The following is a 19,215-nucleotide window of genomic DNA, read 5'->3' on the forward strand; positions in this document are numbered from 1 at the left end:
AAAATTCACTCTCTTTATTGATACATGTTAAGATCAGTGCTCACCCAAAAAGGCATAGAATTCCTTGTCACTTTTCATCAAAAAGCTGAACCAAAACTTGCCCAACTTTGGATTTTTATCAAAAGCAGCCAAAACAGGAGCAAGAATATTTTCATTATGCAAAATGAATCTCCAAACATAGATTCTTTCTCAATCTGAATTTCCATTTCATTTGCTGGAAATAAAAATAAAACTTTTTCAGTATTCTCCAGGTTTACTCCTGCCTCATCTCAGTCCATATAAATGGCACTTGCAAAAATAGCAGAAACGAGACAGTTTCTTTGGGCACCTGAAAAATCAATGGTTTTTTATACTTTAACCTCTATATAGGTCCCTCCAGAAGTGTTTGTCCTCAGCTGGTGGGAGCTGAATAGTTCGAGTGAATTTAAGAGAGCCCATGGAATATCCTCTCAGTGTGTTGAAGAGCTAAACCCCAGCCTTTCTCCTATGTAACTTATGTTAAATTTCTGGGTTTTGCAGAATTGATAATAAAGCAAGATTTGTAGATAATTATAATAGCATTTCAGCACTTCTGTTTAAGATCTGAACAACAGTTTGAAGCTGTAAAAGCTTATTTTACCATACCAGCTCTGTGATGCAAAATGCAGGTATTATCAGATTAAAATATCTGAGACAGTACTGTGTAGGTGATAGGCTCACTACACTCAGCCAAGCTCCAATTCAGATTATTAAAGATAAGAAAAAAAAGGAAAATAGAGCTCAGATGGGTTTTGAGAGACTTGTTGGAGGTTTTCAGGGATAGTTTACCAAATGGTTGAGGGATCTCTTAGCCAACTGTAGAACTTGAATTGCTTAAACATTGCAAGCCATGATATTCAGAATCATCTGAAGCTCATTTTGTAGATTCACAGAAGGTTGGAAAACACCTTTAAGACCACTGAGTCCAACCTTTAATCCATTCCAGGTTGCCATTAACAGCACTGCCAGGTTCACCACTACACCATGTCCCTCAGAACCACATCCACATATCTTCTAAACACTTCCAGGGACCAAGACTCAACCACTTCCCTAGGCAATCCTTTTGGTAAAGAAATTTTTGCTAATATCCAATCTAAACCTTCCCTGACACAGTTTGAAGCCATTTGAGTGATTATTCTTTATATTCACAGAATTCTAAAATGTTTCTGCTGTATGAGTTCCCAGGTTTCATCAAAGCTAGTATTTATGATTCCCTCAGAATCAAAGGGATTTTAATTGGGGTTTTCCTTTCAGTGCAATGAGGAATGACAAAACCTGTATAGATGGCGGCAGACGTAAGGTGATTTTCCAGAGCTATACAGACAGTACCTTTTCGACTCTTCAGGATGAAGATGAATATACAGAACATCTTGGCATCCTGGGACCAGTTATTCGGGCTGAAGTGGACGATGTTATCCTAGTAGGTCAATGTTTTTATTGTGTGTGCAGGATAAGATTCTTACAGTGATCTTGGAATATGACAGAATGGATCTAAAGATACCACAAAATTTTAAAAGATGATGGAGGGGAAACAGTTTTCAAAGCTAGAAATTGCACTGTGAACTTGTAAGCACTGTGATGTGTTTCTTTGAAACACATCTTTTTTCACTCCTGTCCACAGCAAATTAAATTCTGTTTTTCTTTGTTTCCCAACATTAAATACTGGCTTATTGGTCTACTGTAAAATAAGATTTAGGTTTAGTGTTAATGAAAAATGAGTTGTCAAAACTTAAAAATTAGTACATATGTGTTCAAGATTAATATATACTTTTTGGGAAAATATATCATTTCCTCTAAAAAGTTTTGCTATGTAAATGTGCAGGATTTTGTTAGAACTGTCAACAAGGATGAAGAGGAACCATATCCCTGGATACACTGTGGTATATTTGCATTAGGAAGCACACTGCTTCCTAATTTTTCTTCTCTCATCCTTCTTCATCCAGTCTTCCAACGCACAGGGATGGACTTAGATAGGGAAGATAGATCTCAGTGCTTTCTGCTTATTTCAGTAGGAGTGGTGTGCAACAGGAATTCACCAAGCCATGTTTAAATCATGAGTAAGAGAAGAAAAAGCTGTTCTAGCTTGGGAGTGATATTCTCTAATGAGAGGTAAATATGTAATCCCACTGTCCTGGTGTTTCTCTGGGAGAAGTGGGAAGCACTGATTTCAGCAAGAATGATACAGAGGTCTAGAGTTACTGGATTGCAACAACTGCAACAAAGCATAAGAGGTAGAAACTCCCCATTTCCCTGCTGGCAGTAACTAAGCAGCTCCAGGTACAAGGGGCAGCAGTCAATGTCCTGGGAGCCTTGATTGGTGGAAGACAGGAAGTTAGACTCGTGATTTTTCAGAAAACTACCTGTATAAAAGGTGGAGACTCTGCATGGAGATGCATGGAGATCAAAAGCTCTCTCTGCTGGCTTTTCCATGTACAATGTAGCCTGTAATCTTTATGCAAAAGATGGTTTGACCTGGTTTGAGGTCATGGGAATGTAATGTGGGAGGACTTCGGTTTAGGCCTGAGTTTGCTGAACAGAATCTATTTTTGGTTTTTTAGGTTCATTTTAAGAATCTGGCATCCAGACCATATTCCCTCCATGCCCATGGAGTCCTCTATGAAAAGTCCTCTGAGGGAAGCGTTTATGATGATGAATCTACTGCTTGGTTTAAGGAAGATGAAGTTCAGCCAAATAACAGCTACATATATGTATGGTACGCAAACCGGCGATCAGGCCCTGTGCAGTCAGGAGCAGCTTGTCGGTCCTGGGTCTACTACTCTGATTTAAACCTGGTAAGGGATTGGAAATAGAAGGGGTGGTGTTGCTGGGGTTGATCACAGAATCATAGAAACACTTGTGTTGGGAGGCATCACCAGAGATCATCCAGTCCACCACTGCAGCTCAAGCGGAGTTGGCTGGAGTAGTTTGTCCAGAGCCAATGTTCAGCTGGGTTTTGAATATCTCCGAATGATGCATGGCTGTAGAAGTGCAAGCTGCAGAGCATGTTTTTTGATAACAGTCCTTTCTTTTGGGCTTGGATGTTCCCACCTGACATTTAATCTCTTGCACTCAGTTAAAGCAGGACATAAAGTATGGAAGAACTTGAAGTGGGCAGCTCTGGTAAGACTGAGCAGGGAAGAATAAAGATAGAAGGGAGCAGTAATTCTGGGACCTGCTTTAGATTTTTAGGGGCTGATGCATTCCTGCAGAATGCTATGGGGTTTTTTTTACATCTTTTGGGAAATCCACTTTTACGTCTAATATGAGTTTATTACCTTCTAGGAGAAAGACATTCAGTCTGGTTTGATTGGGCCAATACTGATCTGTGAAAAAGGAGCCTTCAGCAAATCAAACAGCAGCAGGACATATACACGAGACTTTTTCTTGCTTTTTATGGTCTTCGATGAAGAGAAAAGCTGGTACTTTGACAAACATTCTGGAAAGCCTTGTAATGAGAAGACACAAGAAATGCAGCAATGCCACAAATTCTATGGTACCTATTTCATTTTGCCATATATGCAATTTACTGTGGTAGAGGGAAAGATGTCAGGGGAAGTATCTCAGCTCACAGTCCTTTTCAAAATGCATAAATCCCCCACATTAGTTATGTGAATTTTTTTTGTTATCCATTGTACCCATAGTAGTCATGGTTTTACATGTAAAAATTATCAGTGATGGGAAATCTGCTATTAAAATGAAGAAAGAACATATTAGACTGAAACTTTCAAAAGAAAACTTCTCTCTTGTATTCGCATATATATTCCCCCCTATTAAAAGAAAAAAAGAAACAAAGAAGTCTTCTTTGCAATAAGAAACTAGTACCCTGACAGCTTCTTGCAAGAAATTTTAAAATATTTTAATAATTTGACAATCAGGTAGTTCTGTTGAGGAATTTGAAGCAGCTGTATAACAGCCCTTCATACACCTCTCTGTGGATATAGAGGTATTTCAGTTGTGCCTGTGGAAATGGGAGCTTCAGAAAGAGTTTTGGATAGCTGTCCTTTCTTTTGGGCCTGATATTCCCATCTTACATTTAAATATTTTTGTTCTCCTGGCTGCCATGTGTTGCTACCAAGCTGTGCTCAAATCTTCTGGTGAGGTCCCTGGATTTTCTGAATTGATTTACATAGACCATAAAGTGTGTTGCACTTTAAATCGGAATAAACTATGTTTTCCCCAAGTGCATTCCTTCATTAAATATGTTGCTAATTTCAATAATTACTTTCTAGCACTTTGAGACTGGTTTTGTGAGCAGTTTTCCTGACTAACAATCTTTTTTTTTCAGCCATTAATGGGATTACCTACAATTTGCAAGGCTTGAGGATGTATGAAGGTGAAACAGTCCGATGGCACTTGCTGAATATGGGTGGCCCAAAAGACATTCATGTTGTTCATTTTCATGGACAGACTTTCATAGAACAAGGAGAGCCAGAGCATCAGCTTGGTACATACACTCTCCTCCCAGGTAAGCATCAGAGCAGAATAAGTTCAAAGGGGTGACCTCTGAAGTCTGTCATTATCATACTGGTTTGAAGGTCTCCATATGGTGAGAGTTTGGGGGTTTTAATGTCCAGGTAAGTGATACAGAACAGAAAGAAGAAATGTGAGCCCTAGGAGAATTCTTACTCTCTCTCCAGGGAGAAATAGGCTGTAAGTTTTCATTAGACTGCAGGATGAAGTCCTTTGCCCCATCAGTGTCAGCAGTACCAGTGTGCAATAACAGCACTTATGAAGCCTGTGCTTCCAGCTACAAGAATTCAAAGGGAAAAAAAAAAAGACAACCAGGAGATCAAAATGATGGGACTGGCTTGGAATACTAGGAGTTTTAGTGAACATTAGGGGTAGTTTATTCAATATTTTATTTCCTTCTTTTTAAAGTAGTGCTTTTAATTGGGAAATCTACATATTTTTGTTTAAATGAGAACCAGAATTAGCTGGAATTACCTGAAGAATTGTCTGCAGCAACTAGGAATATAAGAAAAGCAATGAGAACATGTCCTGTGCTTTCTAAAAAGGGCATCAAGCAACTGAAACCATACCTACTTCCTGCTCAATCCTTGGCACTCATATTGCATGAAGAAAGTGAGGGGAGGGCCCATACTTCTAATATTCCCTCTTCTACTATTGGCTTCTTTACATCCTTTTCATTACTGGAACAACACACTGGCACAGCAGGAATAAGAATCATAACCAGCATCACAGACTTAACATCCATGCATTGTGATAAACACTATTCACTGCACTGTTCAGCACTGTAGTTAACGTGCAGGTATCTGTTATGTTCAGGCAACCAAGGTTTTGTACTTTGCAGCATCAGCAAAGGTTGGGTTTTGATCTGGCTACTTGATTCCAATCTCAGTCCCCAGCTAGAACTAGCTTGCTAAGAAAAAAAATCACTGAGATGGTGGAAGTTACTGCTCTCATTGCAATGTGCATTTAAATTTTCTGGATTAGGTCATAGGAAGGTCTTTGGTTTAAAATTCAGCCTCACTGACATCAGCCTTGTAATGCAAATGTTTCTGATACATTTCATTTCCTTTTTTCAAGGCTCATTTAGAACAATTGAAATGAAACCACAGAGACCTGGCTGGTGGCTTTTAGACACTGAAGTGGGGGAATACCAGCAAGCAGGAATGCAGACGTCCTATTTGGTTATAGAGAAAGGTATGAACTACAGTGGTTTTTGGCTGGGAAAGTCAAGCTATGAAGTCTTCTCTACCCTTTCAGGATCACTAAAAATAAATTTGGGAGATTGTTCTCCAAAAAATGTAGGAAATTATCCACATTCAAGGACATGGTGGAGTGGTTACTGTAAATTTGTTATAGAAGAAAAATTTTTAGCTTCCAGCAATGCTAGCTTTTAATTATTTAGCACACTACCTTAATTCCTCTAGCACGCTAGCCTTGAATTTGAGGTTTCCCTATAGTGACCAGTGGATTAATCTGTTGAGAGAAATTGCAGAGATTAATTTAGACTTCTGTGGGAAAAGAGTGATGTTATAGAATTACTAGATAATAATAACAATTATTATAATTAATAGTGAACTAAAATTACACTATTGTCCTGAGTGATGTTGTCTTACATTTCACCAGAATATATATTGGAATAGTCCTCATTTTCTTTAACAACAAACTTACTGTTCTCCCTTCAGAGTGCAGGATTCCAATGGGCCTGGCAAGTGGGGTTATACTCGATTCGCAGATTGATGCTTCACATCACATAGGTGAGTTTATCCCGGAAAAGGTCCCTGAACACCCCCAGCAAAGTGTTGCAGTTCCGTCTTCTTTTGGCTTCTCTGAAGGTCTTTCAAGATCAGTTCAGCAGCAATCAGCTCTCAGGCTAAAAGTCTCTCCAGTGCTGCAAGCAGAGACAGGGAGTTCTGTTAGTTAACCATCATTATTGTATTTGAAGTATCACAGGTTTGCTATCAGTGTCACAAGATTGAAAGTCAGGGAGTGCTCTGTCTGTGACCTGCTGGGTGATCAGGAACAAACCCAGCATTCTTTTTGTTCCTTGGATTCCCTGCTTGAAAATAACACCAAGCGTTCAAAAAGCTTTTGAGATTAGAATGTGGTATGAGATACGAAAACACAAAATATATCTGTTATGAAAGACTTGGGAACCCTGGCATCCAGAGCAATTACAGAGTCCTTAATTTGTCAAGTTTATCTGTGGTACAAAAGTGGGATCATTACTTAGAGACTTTTCTTAGCATTTTACACGGACAGTGTCAAATCAAGGCGTACAGGTTACGCACACATGCATCCTTTCCCTTGAAATAAAAAATAAGTTACTTATTTTGTAAAACCCAATTTTTTGTGGATTTTCTTTCTTTGTTTCCTCATAGAGTGTTATGAAGGCTTGAAAGCTGTTTTGTAATATATATTCTATACCAATTTTTAACTTGAAAACCTTGTTATGCAGAGGGGAGCTCTCTCCCATGAATGTAGAGCACATTTTGTATCTGATCCTGCTGGGGGCCAAAACTTATTTAGCAAACTCTAGACCCTGGTTCCAAGTTAACAGACAGTATATTACATAAAAGGTTATTATTTTAGTCATTTTGCCAGCTTTAAAGCTTTGCAGGGTACAGATGCTGACCATGTCCAAATTAGCCTAGATTATGGTTTTAGATCTCTTGTTTGTATTTTTTTCTCTTTTTTTTTTTTCTTATCCTTTGGGTAGGGGTGGGAAATGGCGCACTCAAAGCTAATAACAGCCTCAGTTTGTTTTTTCAATGCCTCTTAAAATTCTTGCTTTATTCATATTTTCCATCTAGACTATTGGGAACCTAAGTTAGCCCGATTAAATAATTATGGAACATACAATGCTTGGAGTACTACAGTGGAGGAAGAACTGCCTTGGATCCAGGTAAAGTTCATCATCACTGAGTTATGATTTTCCTACAGCTTATTTTAGAGGGTCAAGCTGCTCTTGTCACTGAGAAGGCTGTTGGAGAAGACTGAAAGAAGTGGCAAGATTGTTGATGCCATTAAATGTTTTTCTTCCCTGGGGTAACTCAGTCTCTGCTGCTGTTGAGGCTCATTGACTGGACAGTTACCCTCACAATTTAGATTGTAACCATTTTGTAGGTAAATGGAGTAATTCTTTCTACTACTTTATTTTTCCTTTGTCTGTCTAATAGTACGTATTTGTATGTTTGTGTTTAAATGATCATTTAATGTGTAATATCCTCAAGCCTTCGTTCAGATAGTTTTTTGCTTAGTTTGTATGCTGCTGTCCCACTTGACAGAGCTCAGTTGTCTTCACTTAGGGAAACTAAGCTTATAATTATGACGTCAAGCTCTATATCATTCAGTCACCTCACTTCTGTGTTTTTTCTGCCATCCCAGTGACTTTTGCACTACACAGCCAGTTTGCACCCAAATTTGGGGAGAATAGCTGATTTCTTTAAATCTCATTAAAATTGGTTGGAAGACAAGAGAGACTCAAGTTCAGCAGGTGGCTGTTGTGTTTGACTTGCCAACATTTGATATACTGGCAAGTTAGTGAAAGTGGAGTAGGGGGAGAAGGTTGGGAAATCTGATGTAAAACTGGAAATATCATTGGGAAGAGAAAGAATTTAACGGGGCTGTGGTGGTGGGAAGCTGAAGTTACTGCAGGGAAGCATGCAGAGGTGTGGAGGGCATGTCCCAGAGAATGAGTTTCACTGGTGACAGGCACACCTTCCAGATTTGTTTTTATGTGTTAAGTGCTTAGAGATATGGTATCAGCAGGAATGGTGGCTTTTCAGCACTTCAGAATGTCATATGCCTTTCTGCAGCCTAGGTATCCAAAATTAGAGGTAGCTTCTAAAAGTGTGAGCCTTTAATGTCTCTGTGCTCTTTGACCTATCTGTAAAATGGGGCAGGGGGGCAGAATTATGCCTACCACAGACACACAGATATTTTTGAGGTGCCTTTGTGGTGCAGTGCTGAACCCTGTAAAACGGCCTCTGAAATTAAATGCATACGCAAAAACACAAATGAAATGAGAGAGCATTCATTTGATATATCTCTGATAGATACTCTGGTATCTATTATTCCTTTAGAGAAGGTTAGTGCTGTGCATATTAAAATGCCGAAGAATTATATGGCTTTTGCTGTATATTATTGACTTTATAAACACTCTTTGCTGTTCCTAGGTGGACTTTCGAAGACCAGTTTTGCTCACTGGGATACAGACACAGGGAGCCAAGCAGTTTTTTAAGTCCTTATACATCCAGAAGTATTTTCTTGTTTACAGCAAAGACAAACGGACATGGAACACCTTCAAAGGAGACAGCTCGCCAACAGGAAAGGTCTGTCTGTGCCATGGGGCTTGCAACAACCTAGGCAGCATCACTGAGGGATACAGTGAGTCTTATTTAATGTTAAGAAAGAGTGGAAAAAATTATGGTCTTTGGAGCCTTAATAGGTACACATGGAAGCCCCAAAGGGCATTTACCAAACTAATGAAATTCAGACTAGAAGACAAATAGTAAAGTGAAACACCACCAGGACTGGGGTTTGGATTGGCCTTGTGACCTTGACTGTGTGGAGTCTGGTTTTCTCACAGGCATCTCTCCCTACTATTATTTCCTAAGCCCATGGCAGCTTTTTTGAAGAAAGTAGGAAGCTGAACTAAAAATCAGGCCTTTACCCCATTTGGGATTAGATTCTGCTTCTCATCCCTTCCTTTGAGCTGTCCCAGCAGCTGAATGTTGAACTGATTTGCCTGCAGAAGGCCTGTGTGGTGAGTGTGGTTGTATGCTGAAAGAGGTTCATCTTAGACCCACCTGCTCCAGCCCTACCTATTACAGCTCCCTTCAATTTACACTGAGGTTTCTGTGATAAAACTCCCAGATTGAAAGCCTGTTGTCTTTTACCTCTTTGCTCATGCATTTTTATAGACTTACATAAAAAAAAAAAGGTTGCTTATTTAAACTGAGGCCTTCAGATACTTCCAAATATGCTAAGATGGGACCATGAGATATTTCAAGTGGCCCTGCAACATAGGGTGTGCTATCACTGTGGATGGGGCTAAGGGCATAAAAAAGATTACATTCGTAACAGAGCAGGCTTTCAGCCTCCAAATTTGTGTTTGCATTAAATTAAGTATGTGTGATTTTTTTTTTCTTTTAAACAGATTTTTGACGGTAATTCCAATGCCTATGACATAAAAGAGAACATCATTGATCCCCCTATTATTGCTAGGTACATCAGACTCTACCCCACTGAGGTCTACAACAGGCCTACTCTTCGTATGGAGCTTCTGGGCTGTGAAGTAGATGGTAAGAATTGGTCAACTGCTTCCATTCTGGCAAGTGTTTTACCTAATACTTAAAATGAAGCTTAAACTGTGGGTCTTCTCCATTCCAACATTGCTGCTTTTGCTGTGGCCACTTGAGTGTACTGGAGATGACACAGTGCTCCTCTCAACAGGCTGCTCTTTGCCACTTGGAATGGAAAGTGGAGAGATCAAGAATACCCAGATAACAGCCTCATCTACAAAGACATCCTGGTTTAACACATGGGATGCTTCACTTGCTCGTCTCAATCAGAATGGAAAGATGAATGCCTGGCGAGCCAAGGTAACAAGAGAACAACAGTGAAGGCGAGGGCAGCTGGTTAATAAATTGGTGCTGCCTGTGTGGTCATGCTTCCTGCATGCTCTGTCCAGTGCTGAGTGTGATTGGGCACTTCACAACCATCCTTTGGGAAGAGCACCACTCAACTCTTCAGCAGAAATTTGTTGAGCCTCTGGCAACAGCAGTGAAATACTTTGAGAGATGGATGCTCTCCTCTGGGCCACAGTCTGCAGTCTGTGGGAATAACCTATTTAATTTCAGGAGATTAGTGCAATTTGAATATTTGTCTCAAAGGGGTTTAAGAAACCCATTCTAGGTTGGCTTATAGGCAGTGCAGCCTAGTGGATCTGGGGGTGAGTGACCTTCAGCAAGTCATGTGAGCTTCTGTGTCTTTGAAATGGAGCTGCATTTCTTCACAAAGCACCTTGAGATTTGATCAAAGCTGCTCTTTTGTATAAGCATTTGGTATTAGTATTAAGTGTTAGGTTTTAACACTGGAGGTAAATCTGTTATATTTCATTATGTATTGGAAATTAAAGCGTAAATCTTCAGACTCCAAACATACTACCTGTAGTAATGAAGTTAATTATATAGGTCACTAAGAATGCTTGTGACTTGCGTCAGCTTTATTCTTCTGGACTTCTGTGATACAGTTTTGATGCATTTTGATACAGTTTTAACTATCTGTAAACATGATTTTCACTTAAGCAAATACAGACATTTACATATTTTCTAATTCACGAACTTTCATCTCAATTGTAGTTTAACGACAACCAACAGTGGCTGCAAATTGATCTCCTCACAGTTAAGAAGATCACTGCTATTGCTACGCAGGGGGTCACATCCATGTCAGCTGAAAACTTTGTGAAAACCTATGTTCTTCTATACAGCAATGAAGGCTTCGAGTGGAAATCTTACACAGAGGGTTCAAGCTCAATGCCAAAGGTATCACTGTCAGCCCAGGCAATTGAATTGTTTTGTTGTTTTGAATTGAATTGAATTGTTTGGTTTTAGGTGCTGGACACAGTCAAGGCTCAAAGGCAGAATGCCCAGCCAAATTGATATTCTCACTGGACTGTAAAGTGCTGGGGAGCTGGGGTTACTACAGATAATGTCACAGTATCCATCTGATTTTAGTGATCATGATTAATTGTAATAAAAGGAATGAACGCTGTATCTGCAGAGAATGCAGCCAATATTGTGATAAAAGAAGCTGACACTGTTTGTAAAGGAGAACATTTAGTTTGAATGCACAAGGACATTTAATTTGAGTGAATAATGGATTCCCCAGGGCCTCTTGTATTTTTTTTTTTATTTCTGCCCTGATTTTTTAAGTGAAATTAATGTTAGTAAGCAGTATCGCTATAGCAGAGCTGGGGAACTTGAGGTACCCACAGAGCAGACACAGTACTTTGTATTTTTTCCTGTATTACCTTACACCAACCTAATCCACAAAGGCAATTAGCAGTGGTGCAATAAGGGGAGTTTGGGGGTTTGGTCAACTAAAAATTAGAATGGCAAATTTTCTGGTGTGGATGGAAACAGAGGCTGTTGAATCCATTCAGACTCAGCTATTGCTGGCCTGAACTACTTTTAACCCAGCACATTAGGAAGAGACTTGTTGTGGTCTTGTTTAAAACCAGAAATGAGCCAATCCATCTCCCCTGGGTCTGACTAATACAATGGCTGGGAACTGTTGTAAAGAGAAAATCCAGGTTTTTTTTCAAATGCCACCTTTTTACTAATTGTATTTGTGTATTTGCAGGTTTTCCTGGGTAATGCAAACAGCAATGAGCACGTCAAGAATTATTTTAACCCACCCATCCTGTCCAGGTTCATCCGCATTGTTCCAAAAACATGGTACCGTGGGATTGCCCTTCGGGTAGAACTCTATGGCTGTGATTTTGGTGGAGGTCTGGCTGCGAAAAGGACTGATGAGTCTGGGAGCTCTTAACCTGCCAGCAGTCATCATGCAGAACAACCTGTTTGTCTAGAAACCCTTAAAACAGTCACACTTAGTAGTTTGGATATGTGCTTTGTCAAAGGAACACAATGTTTTACCAGCAGGATTGAGAGATTTCTCTGGCAGGTGTTTCATTCCTACAAATATACACTTTAGAAAACAGCTTATTTTCTCTGGGAAAATCTCTTTTCAGCTTCTTTTCTCTGGAAGAAATAGTAGTCCCTTCTGATTAGTATTATCACTTCTTCATTATAACCAGTACTCTGTCTTACTTTTTACTTAATTTTAAGTCCTAAACCCCTAGGAATGGAGACTTTGGCCTTGATCCTGAGCCCTGGCTATCTCCATTTTGAAATGCTTTTGCAGCACAGATGAGGAATAGAAAGCTATAGCAGGTGGATGTTCTCCTTACATAAGGTTGAGAGGGAAAACCAGTGCTGATCTGGAGATGTGGTACTGCATTCCAGCAGTATCTTGGTGAGAAATAATTGTAGGGGTGGCCTCTCCTCCACATGTCTTTTGCCTACACTGTGGCAAAGACAGGACATGTCTCAGCATTAAGGTATGTCCAGCCCCTTCTCAGAGAATGTGTGCTGGCATTGTTGGTTTGGTTCTTGCATACCCAGCACACCTGAATGGTGTGGATTTCACAGAATTCATCTTCAGTGCCCTGGAAAAAGAAAAGGGGGTCAGCAGTGCCTTTCCATCCCAGAAACAAGAAGGGAAGTGATTTAACCTGACAGGTGATGGAACAGCAATGGGAGAACCAAAACGAGAATTCAGAACTCCTGATGCTCAGTCCCATATACACTTTTAGACTGTTGGGACAGAGAGCTCCCTTGATGAGGAAAGCTTTGAGAGCTGCAGCTTTTCAGTGGCAGTACAGCCTGGGGGTGGCAGAGGAGGATTAGATGAAACTAGGTAACAGAAACAGTTTCATCTTCTCTTACAATTTAACAGCATTTTCACTAATGGAAACACTCGTGTGCATAGATTTTACATGGTTATTTCCCAGGATGACTACATCTGAAAATAGATACACAGTTCATAAACTCATTATTCCAGCAGAATTTTAAGCTGTCAGTAGTGTTCTGGACTTCTATCCTGTAAATTGTTTATTTGCAGCACTTCACTTATCACACTAGGTAACATTCAGCAGGCTGGATTTTTAAAGTAATTTGTCTTTGAACCTTGAATGGTGTTAGCCAGTTTTATTTCAGTAGTTTTTCATTTCTTTCTCATACAGAGCATGCATTTTAAAGAGAAGGTATAGAACAGGAATGAAAAACGTGTAAAAAACTAAACAAATATTTTCTTCTATTTTTTTTTCTTTTTTTATTATGTCACAAACTGTTGTAATTTTCCACTGGAAAATAAAGCTAATATTGTTGCATGAAAGGATCAAAATTTTGTTTTGTATATTTGCCTCTACAGTAGTAGTTCTAGTAATAGTGAAAGTATGCAACAGGAAAGTAAAATTTTCAGTGCCAATTAGAATTAATTTCAAATGGTGAAACAGTGTAATTCCTCCATCTTCAAAGGTTGGTTTCTTAGTATTTTGTTATTGTGCTTAGTTTATTTTTGTTTGACACCACCATGAAATTCTAACACAAGCCATATTCACTAAAAAAGAAAGACATGTAAACTTTGGAATGAGGTTTCACCTTGGAAAACAGTCCATAAATGCTTGCTAACTTCAGCAGAACCAAGTTTTTATGTGATAACTGTGAAATTATTTTTTAGAAGGCAATGATCTTTAATGTTCTAAATAAGTAATTAGTTCTTTATATATACATATATATACACACACACACACATCTAATTCTGTGTAAAGTTACATAACTGCAAAACTGATTGCAGGTGCATGACTCAGTCCATCTGCATCAATTTTACAAATTGAAGATTCCGCTTCTGCTTACTAATGAATAGTACTTTTGTTAGCTGGGGTCAGATGTCCTGCTTGCATTTCCTCCCCAGCCCCTTGTCCTTGCCCAGCCTGAGCAGAGAGGTAAAAAGCAAAGGCCTTGACACCGTGCAGACACAGTTCAGTACCACCTAAAACACCCCTGTATTGTGAACACTGCCCTAGTCACAAATATAAGCCACAACACCCTTTGGGCAACTATGATGGAAATTACCCCATTCCAGTGGTGTTCCAGCCTGCCCAGTAGAGCAGGGATGTCTGGGCCCTGTGCCACCTCAGACATGAGACCATTGCTGATAACAAAATGTTCCCTTGCACAGCTGCGTAAGATAAGAGCTACAATAAATAGCAAAGGTCCAAACTAGTCACTAATGTGCCAGACTCTTATATACAGTAAGGCAAAAAGTATAAACCACTGCCAATAACAGCTAGAAATTCTACTTAGCACACTCTGATCAGGAGTGTTATCTCAAAGTCCTCTTGTCTCACATGGGACACCAAAAAGGACTGCAGTAGGTTGGCCTCAGCTGGTAGCTAAGTCCTCATTCAGTCACTTGATGGCTTTCCCCTGGCAGGCTGGGGGAGAGGATTGGAAGAGCAAAAGAGAGGAAACTTGCAGGTTGATATTAAGGCAGTTTGATAAGCAAATCAAAGCTGCAGATGCAAGTAAGGCACAATAAGGAATTCATTCGCCACTTCTCATCAACAGGCACATGTTCAGCTGCTTCTAGGCAAGCAGGGCCTTGACACACCTGACAGTTGCTTGGGAAGACAAAGATCATAACTCTGAACATTCCCCCTTCATCCTTCTCCTTTCCCCCTGCATTTCCTGCTGAGTACAATGTCACACAGTCTGGCATATTACATCCCCTGGTCACCTGTGTCCTCTCCCAGCCTCTTGTGCAGCCCCAGCCTCCTCACCAGTGGGGCAGGGTGGGGAAAAGAAAAGGCCTTGGTGATGAGTAAACACTGCCAGTACCAGCTAAAACAACGTGTATTATCAGTGCTCGTTTAGTCAAAAAACCAAAGCACAGCACTATACAGGCTGCTGTGAAGAAAATTAACTCTATCCTAGCTGAACCACATACACAAAGTATTTTAATTTTATTAAGCAGCCATCTTAGATTGAATTTGCCAAGGCTTTTGAAAATCTATAGTTAAACCAGTCAGTTCTGCAGAGCCTTTTACACACTGTGGAATGAAATTCTGTGTATGTTGAGATTATTTGCAAAATACCAAAGGAGAGCAAGAATTCCTGCAGTTTTCTCAGAGACTAAAGATGCACGTGACAGCATGAAGGTTAACAAACATAAACTCTTTAGGACTGGGGGAGAAATGCGGTGCCAAAGTTCAGAGCAATACAGGAAATAATTTCTTCACAAATCTGGATGGATGCCTTCACACTGGCCTTTGATCCAAAGGTCCAAAGTCAACTGCTTTTAGCCTCAAACAGTGTCACAATGGAGTTGCTGCCCTCTAATGCTCATTTCAGCTTCCAAGAGGCTGCAGGGTGTCCAAAGCTGACCATCTGCATGTGACAATATCACATGGGTGGCTGTGCTTGAAGCCTTGTGCTTTCCTCACAACCACCTTTACTAGGTGCAACTAAGTGTTTCCAGTTTCTTTCCAGAGGTGGTGGCTGTACTCCTTCACACAGACACTGAAACTGGTTGTGTCTGCACTTGGATTGGAAAGGAGTTGGAAGTATGTGTGAGCACAGTTGAGCACCTCTGAAATAGATACTGACAGCAGCACCGCAGTAGTTTCTTCAGAGCCTGATGCAGTAGTCCAGTACCCAGACAGGTTTGTACAGAGTGCCCTGTACAGTCTAAAGATGCAGGCAGTCTCATGTGGATGGGTACAGACACCTCTGCCTTTTAGAGATGTAACCTCCATTTTTGCCAGTTTTTCTGCTGGTTGTTCTGAATGTAACACATGCACTGCAGGGATACCTGCACTGAAGCCAGGCCAGCTCACCTTCATCAAGGTGCCCAGGAGTCTGGAGACTGGACAGTTCCTTCCACACAGCTGGCATAGCAAAGCAGGGTGGAGACAAAGCTGCACAGATTAAAGCCAATGCAGATCCTGTTTCTGCATCCACGCAGAAACCTGAACTGTGCATCAGCACAGATGCAAAGGTGAATCTGGGCTTTGGGGCTCTTCTTACATTAGAGGTGTCCATGAGGGTGCATGGCAAGAGTATGTGTGAGTGAAGGCCCAGGAGAACCCTGCAGAAAAAGCATCAAATGGGAATGCATTCAGGACTCCAGACAAATAACCAATCTTTTGAGCATCCTCCAGCACCCCCTGAAATGGCCATGAACACTAGTGGGTTGATCAGAATTTTAGGATGGTGCTAAGGGACAAAAGGAGGACTTGCAACTTCACAAGCACTCACACTCACAAGGTGTCTTTCATGACAGGAAAAGATTTTTTTGGCCCATACCTGAGAGAGAAAGAGAAAGGCTCTGCCCATGCCCACATTTATGCTAGGGAAGACTGTTTATCAATATTACCATGAAGCACCAGAGAAATGAGATGCAGCACTGTCCTATGTGGACCAACTGCTATTTTGTATGAGTCAGTTATTCCTCTTAATCAGTGCAAAATATTCCTCTTCTTGCTGTTTATTCTGCTAGCTCTGCATCATAACCAGTTTATCCACCTACACTTTCCTATCATTACTGTGTCCCATTCTCCATTTGTTTGTTACACCCAGTGCTTGAATCATGCTTTAATTACAATCTCCTCCAGGTAGGGACTCCATCTTCTTGAATGTTTGAACAGCACTCTCCAAAACAGGCCATGGGATCATTCTCAGGGTTCCTGGGCACATCTGTAACACCATTCCTAATGGGAGCAATACTGTGTTAAGCCCACTGTGACCTACATACACCAAGCATCACGTAATTCAGACCAACGTATTTGCTTCTTCATTTAATAAAAGTACAGGATATATTTCTTTTAAATGCTTGTTTTACTTTGTAACATCACTATTGTACTCTTTTAGCACTTCCCATGAAATTTTTTCCACTGTTTGTAGCAGACTTGAGTTGCTTTTCCATTTTTTCCTCGTGTAGTTGACTGCAAATATTTTAAACAATTACATCCATAATGTCCATAATGGAAATGTATAGTGCTGTACAACATGACCCATCTCAGTCCAGAAGTTATTCTGATACCCGGTGGCAAGTAATTCCTCAAATTCAGCCATGAATGCCTCATCTCTAACAACTCTGTTCACTCTGCGTTGGACACAATGCAGAGCTTGCTGTGGTGTGCAGGGCAGAAGGGAAGTTCTCTGCCAGAGGCTTTTGATGGTAACCTGTCTCCTAATGACTCCTGTATTTTGGAGAGATGGTTGGTTGTCCTTATGTTTCTGCAGGTCTTGAAAGCTTGGATTTTAGACATTTTAGACTGGCTTCTGTATCAGCTGTGTTCCAGTGAACTACAATGCTGCCCCCCATCCCCCCCATGCACATGGGTTTTAAATTGACCCTTTATGGCTGCATAATATTTATGAGTTTCCAGTTGAAAACCCCCAGATTATCAAAGGATCAACTGGGGGGGAGGGGGGTTGGAAGTGAGGAAGACACAGGCCTTCAAAGTTATATTTAGTCTACTGTTCTAACAGATTACTACAATCTACAGGCTTTGATCTAAACTAATCAGCCTGCATTTCAGAAATAATTTAGAGTTTTGTTTTGTTCTTGCTAATTCTGTTTCATCCAACATAGATACTAGTTAATGGAGTCTACTTCCCCAGATTAGTTACAATGTCCAAAATAATAAAAAAAGAAAGTAGTTGCTATTTGTCACATTTCTGTGCCTTTGTTCCTTCCATACTCAAGAACAGACAAATCTGTTTTATTCTCTCTGTCTGGATAGTTTCTGAAATATTTGTACCATCTTAGTGCTTTCACATACTGAGAAAACATTCTGAACAACAGCTTCACAAGAGTGCAGTTTTTGAAGTTTTTAATTTACAGAAGATTTCTCTAAACAACTTGGCATGACTTTAGGAGAACTTTTCATGCACATATATTTTATTAATTCCTCCACAACACACTGCAGGCCAGAAGTTGAGAGAAGAAGGAAATAAGTAAGATTAAGGAAAGTGTGAAAAACTCTACTTTTCACAGCTTATGTCTTCCACCTTAGAAAAAATATTGGAAGTGTTCAGGTTTTTACTATCAAACATGTTTAACCTTTCCTTACTTTTTCTAGTAGAATGGGGAGATGGAAAGAGAAAATGTGGAGGAAGGCTAAGAAAAAAAAAGATAGAAATAAAAAATCAGGAAATAAAATTTTATCTTGTTCCCAGAGGCTGAAAATATTCCATGAAAATAAACAAAGGTGAGTTCTTTTAAGAACAAAACCAAAACCCTGAGAAAACATGGAGTACTTAAGTCAAAAATTTGTTCCAGTTTTTGGGGGAGAAATCTAGTTAGCCTGACTGACTGTGTATGTTTTTTTTAAGGAAAATGGCTAAACGGATGTAGCTCGTTCTAATCCACTGGAAACAGCAGTTGAGCTCCAGTGGCACAGCTCTAAGGATTGTTGTTTTGGAAAAGAGCAAGGCCCCCCATGAGATCCTGTGAGCAGTCTGGAAGCTGTGGTAACTGTTGCCTCTAGGCAGGGCACACCAAGAACTCCAAGGTTTTGTTCTTTCCTCCTGCCCCTGCTCGGCGTGAAGCAATAGTCAGAGGGTGCACACCACCTTGCTAACAGCCCATATCCCTTTATTACCTGCTCCTGGGCCACATGCCAGCGGGACAGAGGCGCTGCTAAGAGAGAGGGAACCCCTGGCAACGCGTTTATCAGTTGGTGTTTTGGCTCATTTCACTCTAACCATGCTCTTTGAAAAGATCAGCCATTCCTTGCCTGTGGCTGAAATGGATGCCAATATTAGCAGGAACTGATTCATTGTATATAGGGTTTTGCTTCAAGCTAAAAGGTAGTGAAATAGCAATATATTTTTTTTTCCTAATAAATCTTACAGGTTTTCTACAGAAGAGAACATGGAGAAAAATAGAAAGGAAATTTTGCTAGACCCAGAAGATAAAAGCAGAAAACCCATCAAGACCAAAATATTTAACTATGTTTTAAAGACAGCTGAGTAATCTTACGGCTCAAATCCTCTTTGTAGCTATGTTTACTAAGGCATGATTATGGTGATTACAGTAATAAAATATTAATAAATATATAATAGTAATAGATGGTAGTAAAATTCTGCACTA

General features: G+C 40.1%; 1 protein-coding gene across 2 annotated transcripts in view; it reads left to right on the top strand.

Moving 5' to 3' along the window:
- The window catches only part of F5 (coagulation factor V), a 40,759-nt gene extending 27,310 nt beyond the window's left edge, over nucleotides 1–13,449 (top strand). For both annotated transcript variants that reach the window (XM_036403857.1, XM_036403941.2), the window contains 12 exons: nucleotides 1,273–1,438; nucleotides 2,577–2,810; nucleotides 3,301–3,511; nucleotides 4,304–4,483; nucleotides 5,566–5,682; nucleotides 6,171–6,242; nucleotides 7,299–7,390; nucleotides 8,664–8,819; nucleotides 9,647–9,791; nucleotides 9,943–10,091; nucleotides 10,851–11,033; nucleotides 11,854–13,449. In XM_036403857.1, the coding sequence (XP_036259750.1) occupies nucleotides 1,273–1,438; nucleotides 2,577–2,810; nucleotides 3,301–3,511; nucleotides 4,304–4,483; nucleotides 5,566–5,682; nucleotides 6,171–6,242; nucleotides 7,299–7,390; nucleotides 8,664–8,819; nucleotides 9,647–9,791; nucleotides 9,943–10,091; nucleotides 10,851–11,033; nucleotides 11,854–12,042 (1,894 nt within the window). In that variant the 3' untranslated portion in view covers nucleotides 12,043–13,449. The remainder of the gene's footprint in view (nucleotides 1–1,272; nucleotides 1,439–2,576; nucleotides 2,811–3,300; nucleotides 3,512–4,303; nucleotides 4,484–5,565; nucleotides 5,683–6,170; nucleotides 6,243–7,298; nucleotides 7,391–8,663; nucleotides 8,820–9,646; nucleotides 9,792–9,942; nucleotides 10,092–10,850; nucleotides 11,034–11,853) is intronic.
- The last annotated feature ends 5,766 nt before the right edge of the window (nucleotides 13,450–19,215 follow it).

The sequence above is a fragment of the Molothrus ater genome, chromosome 2, assembly GCF_012460135.2.
Source record: "Molothrus ater isolate BHLD 08-10-18 breed brown headed cowbird chromosome 2, BPBGC_Mater_1.1, whole genome shotgun sequence".
In the NCBI taxonomy this organism is placed as follows: Eukaryota; Metazoa; Chordata; class Aves; order Passeriformes; family Icteridae; genus Molothrus; species Molothrus ater.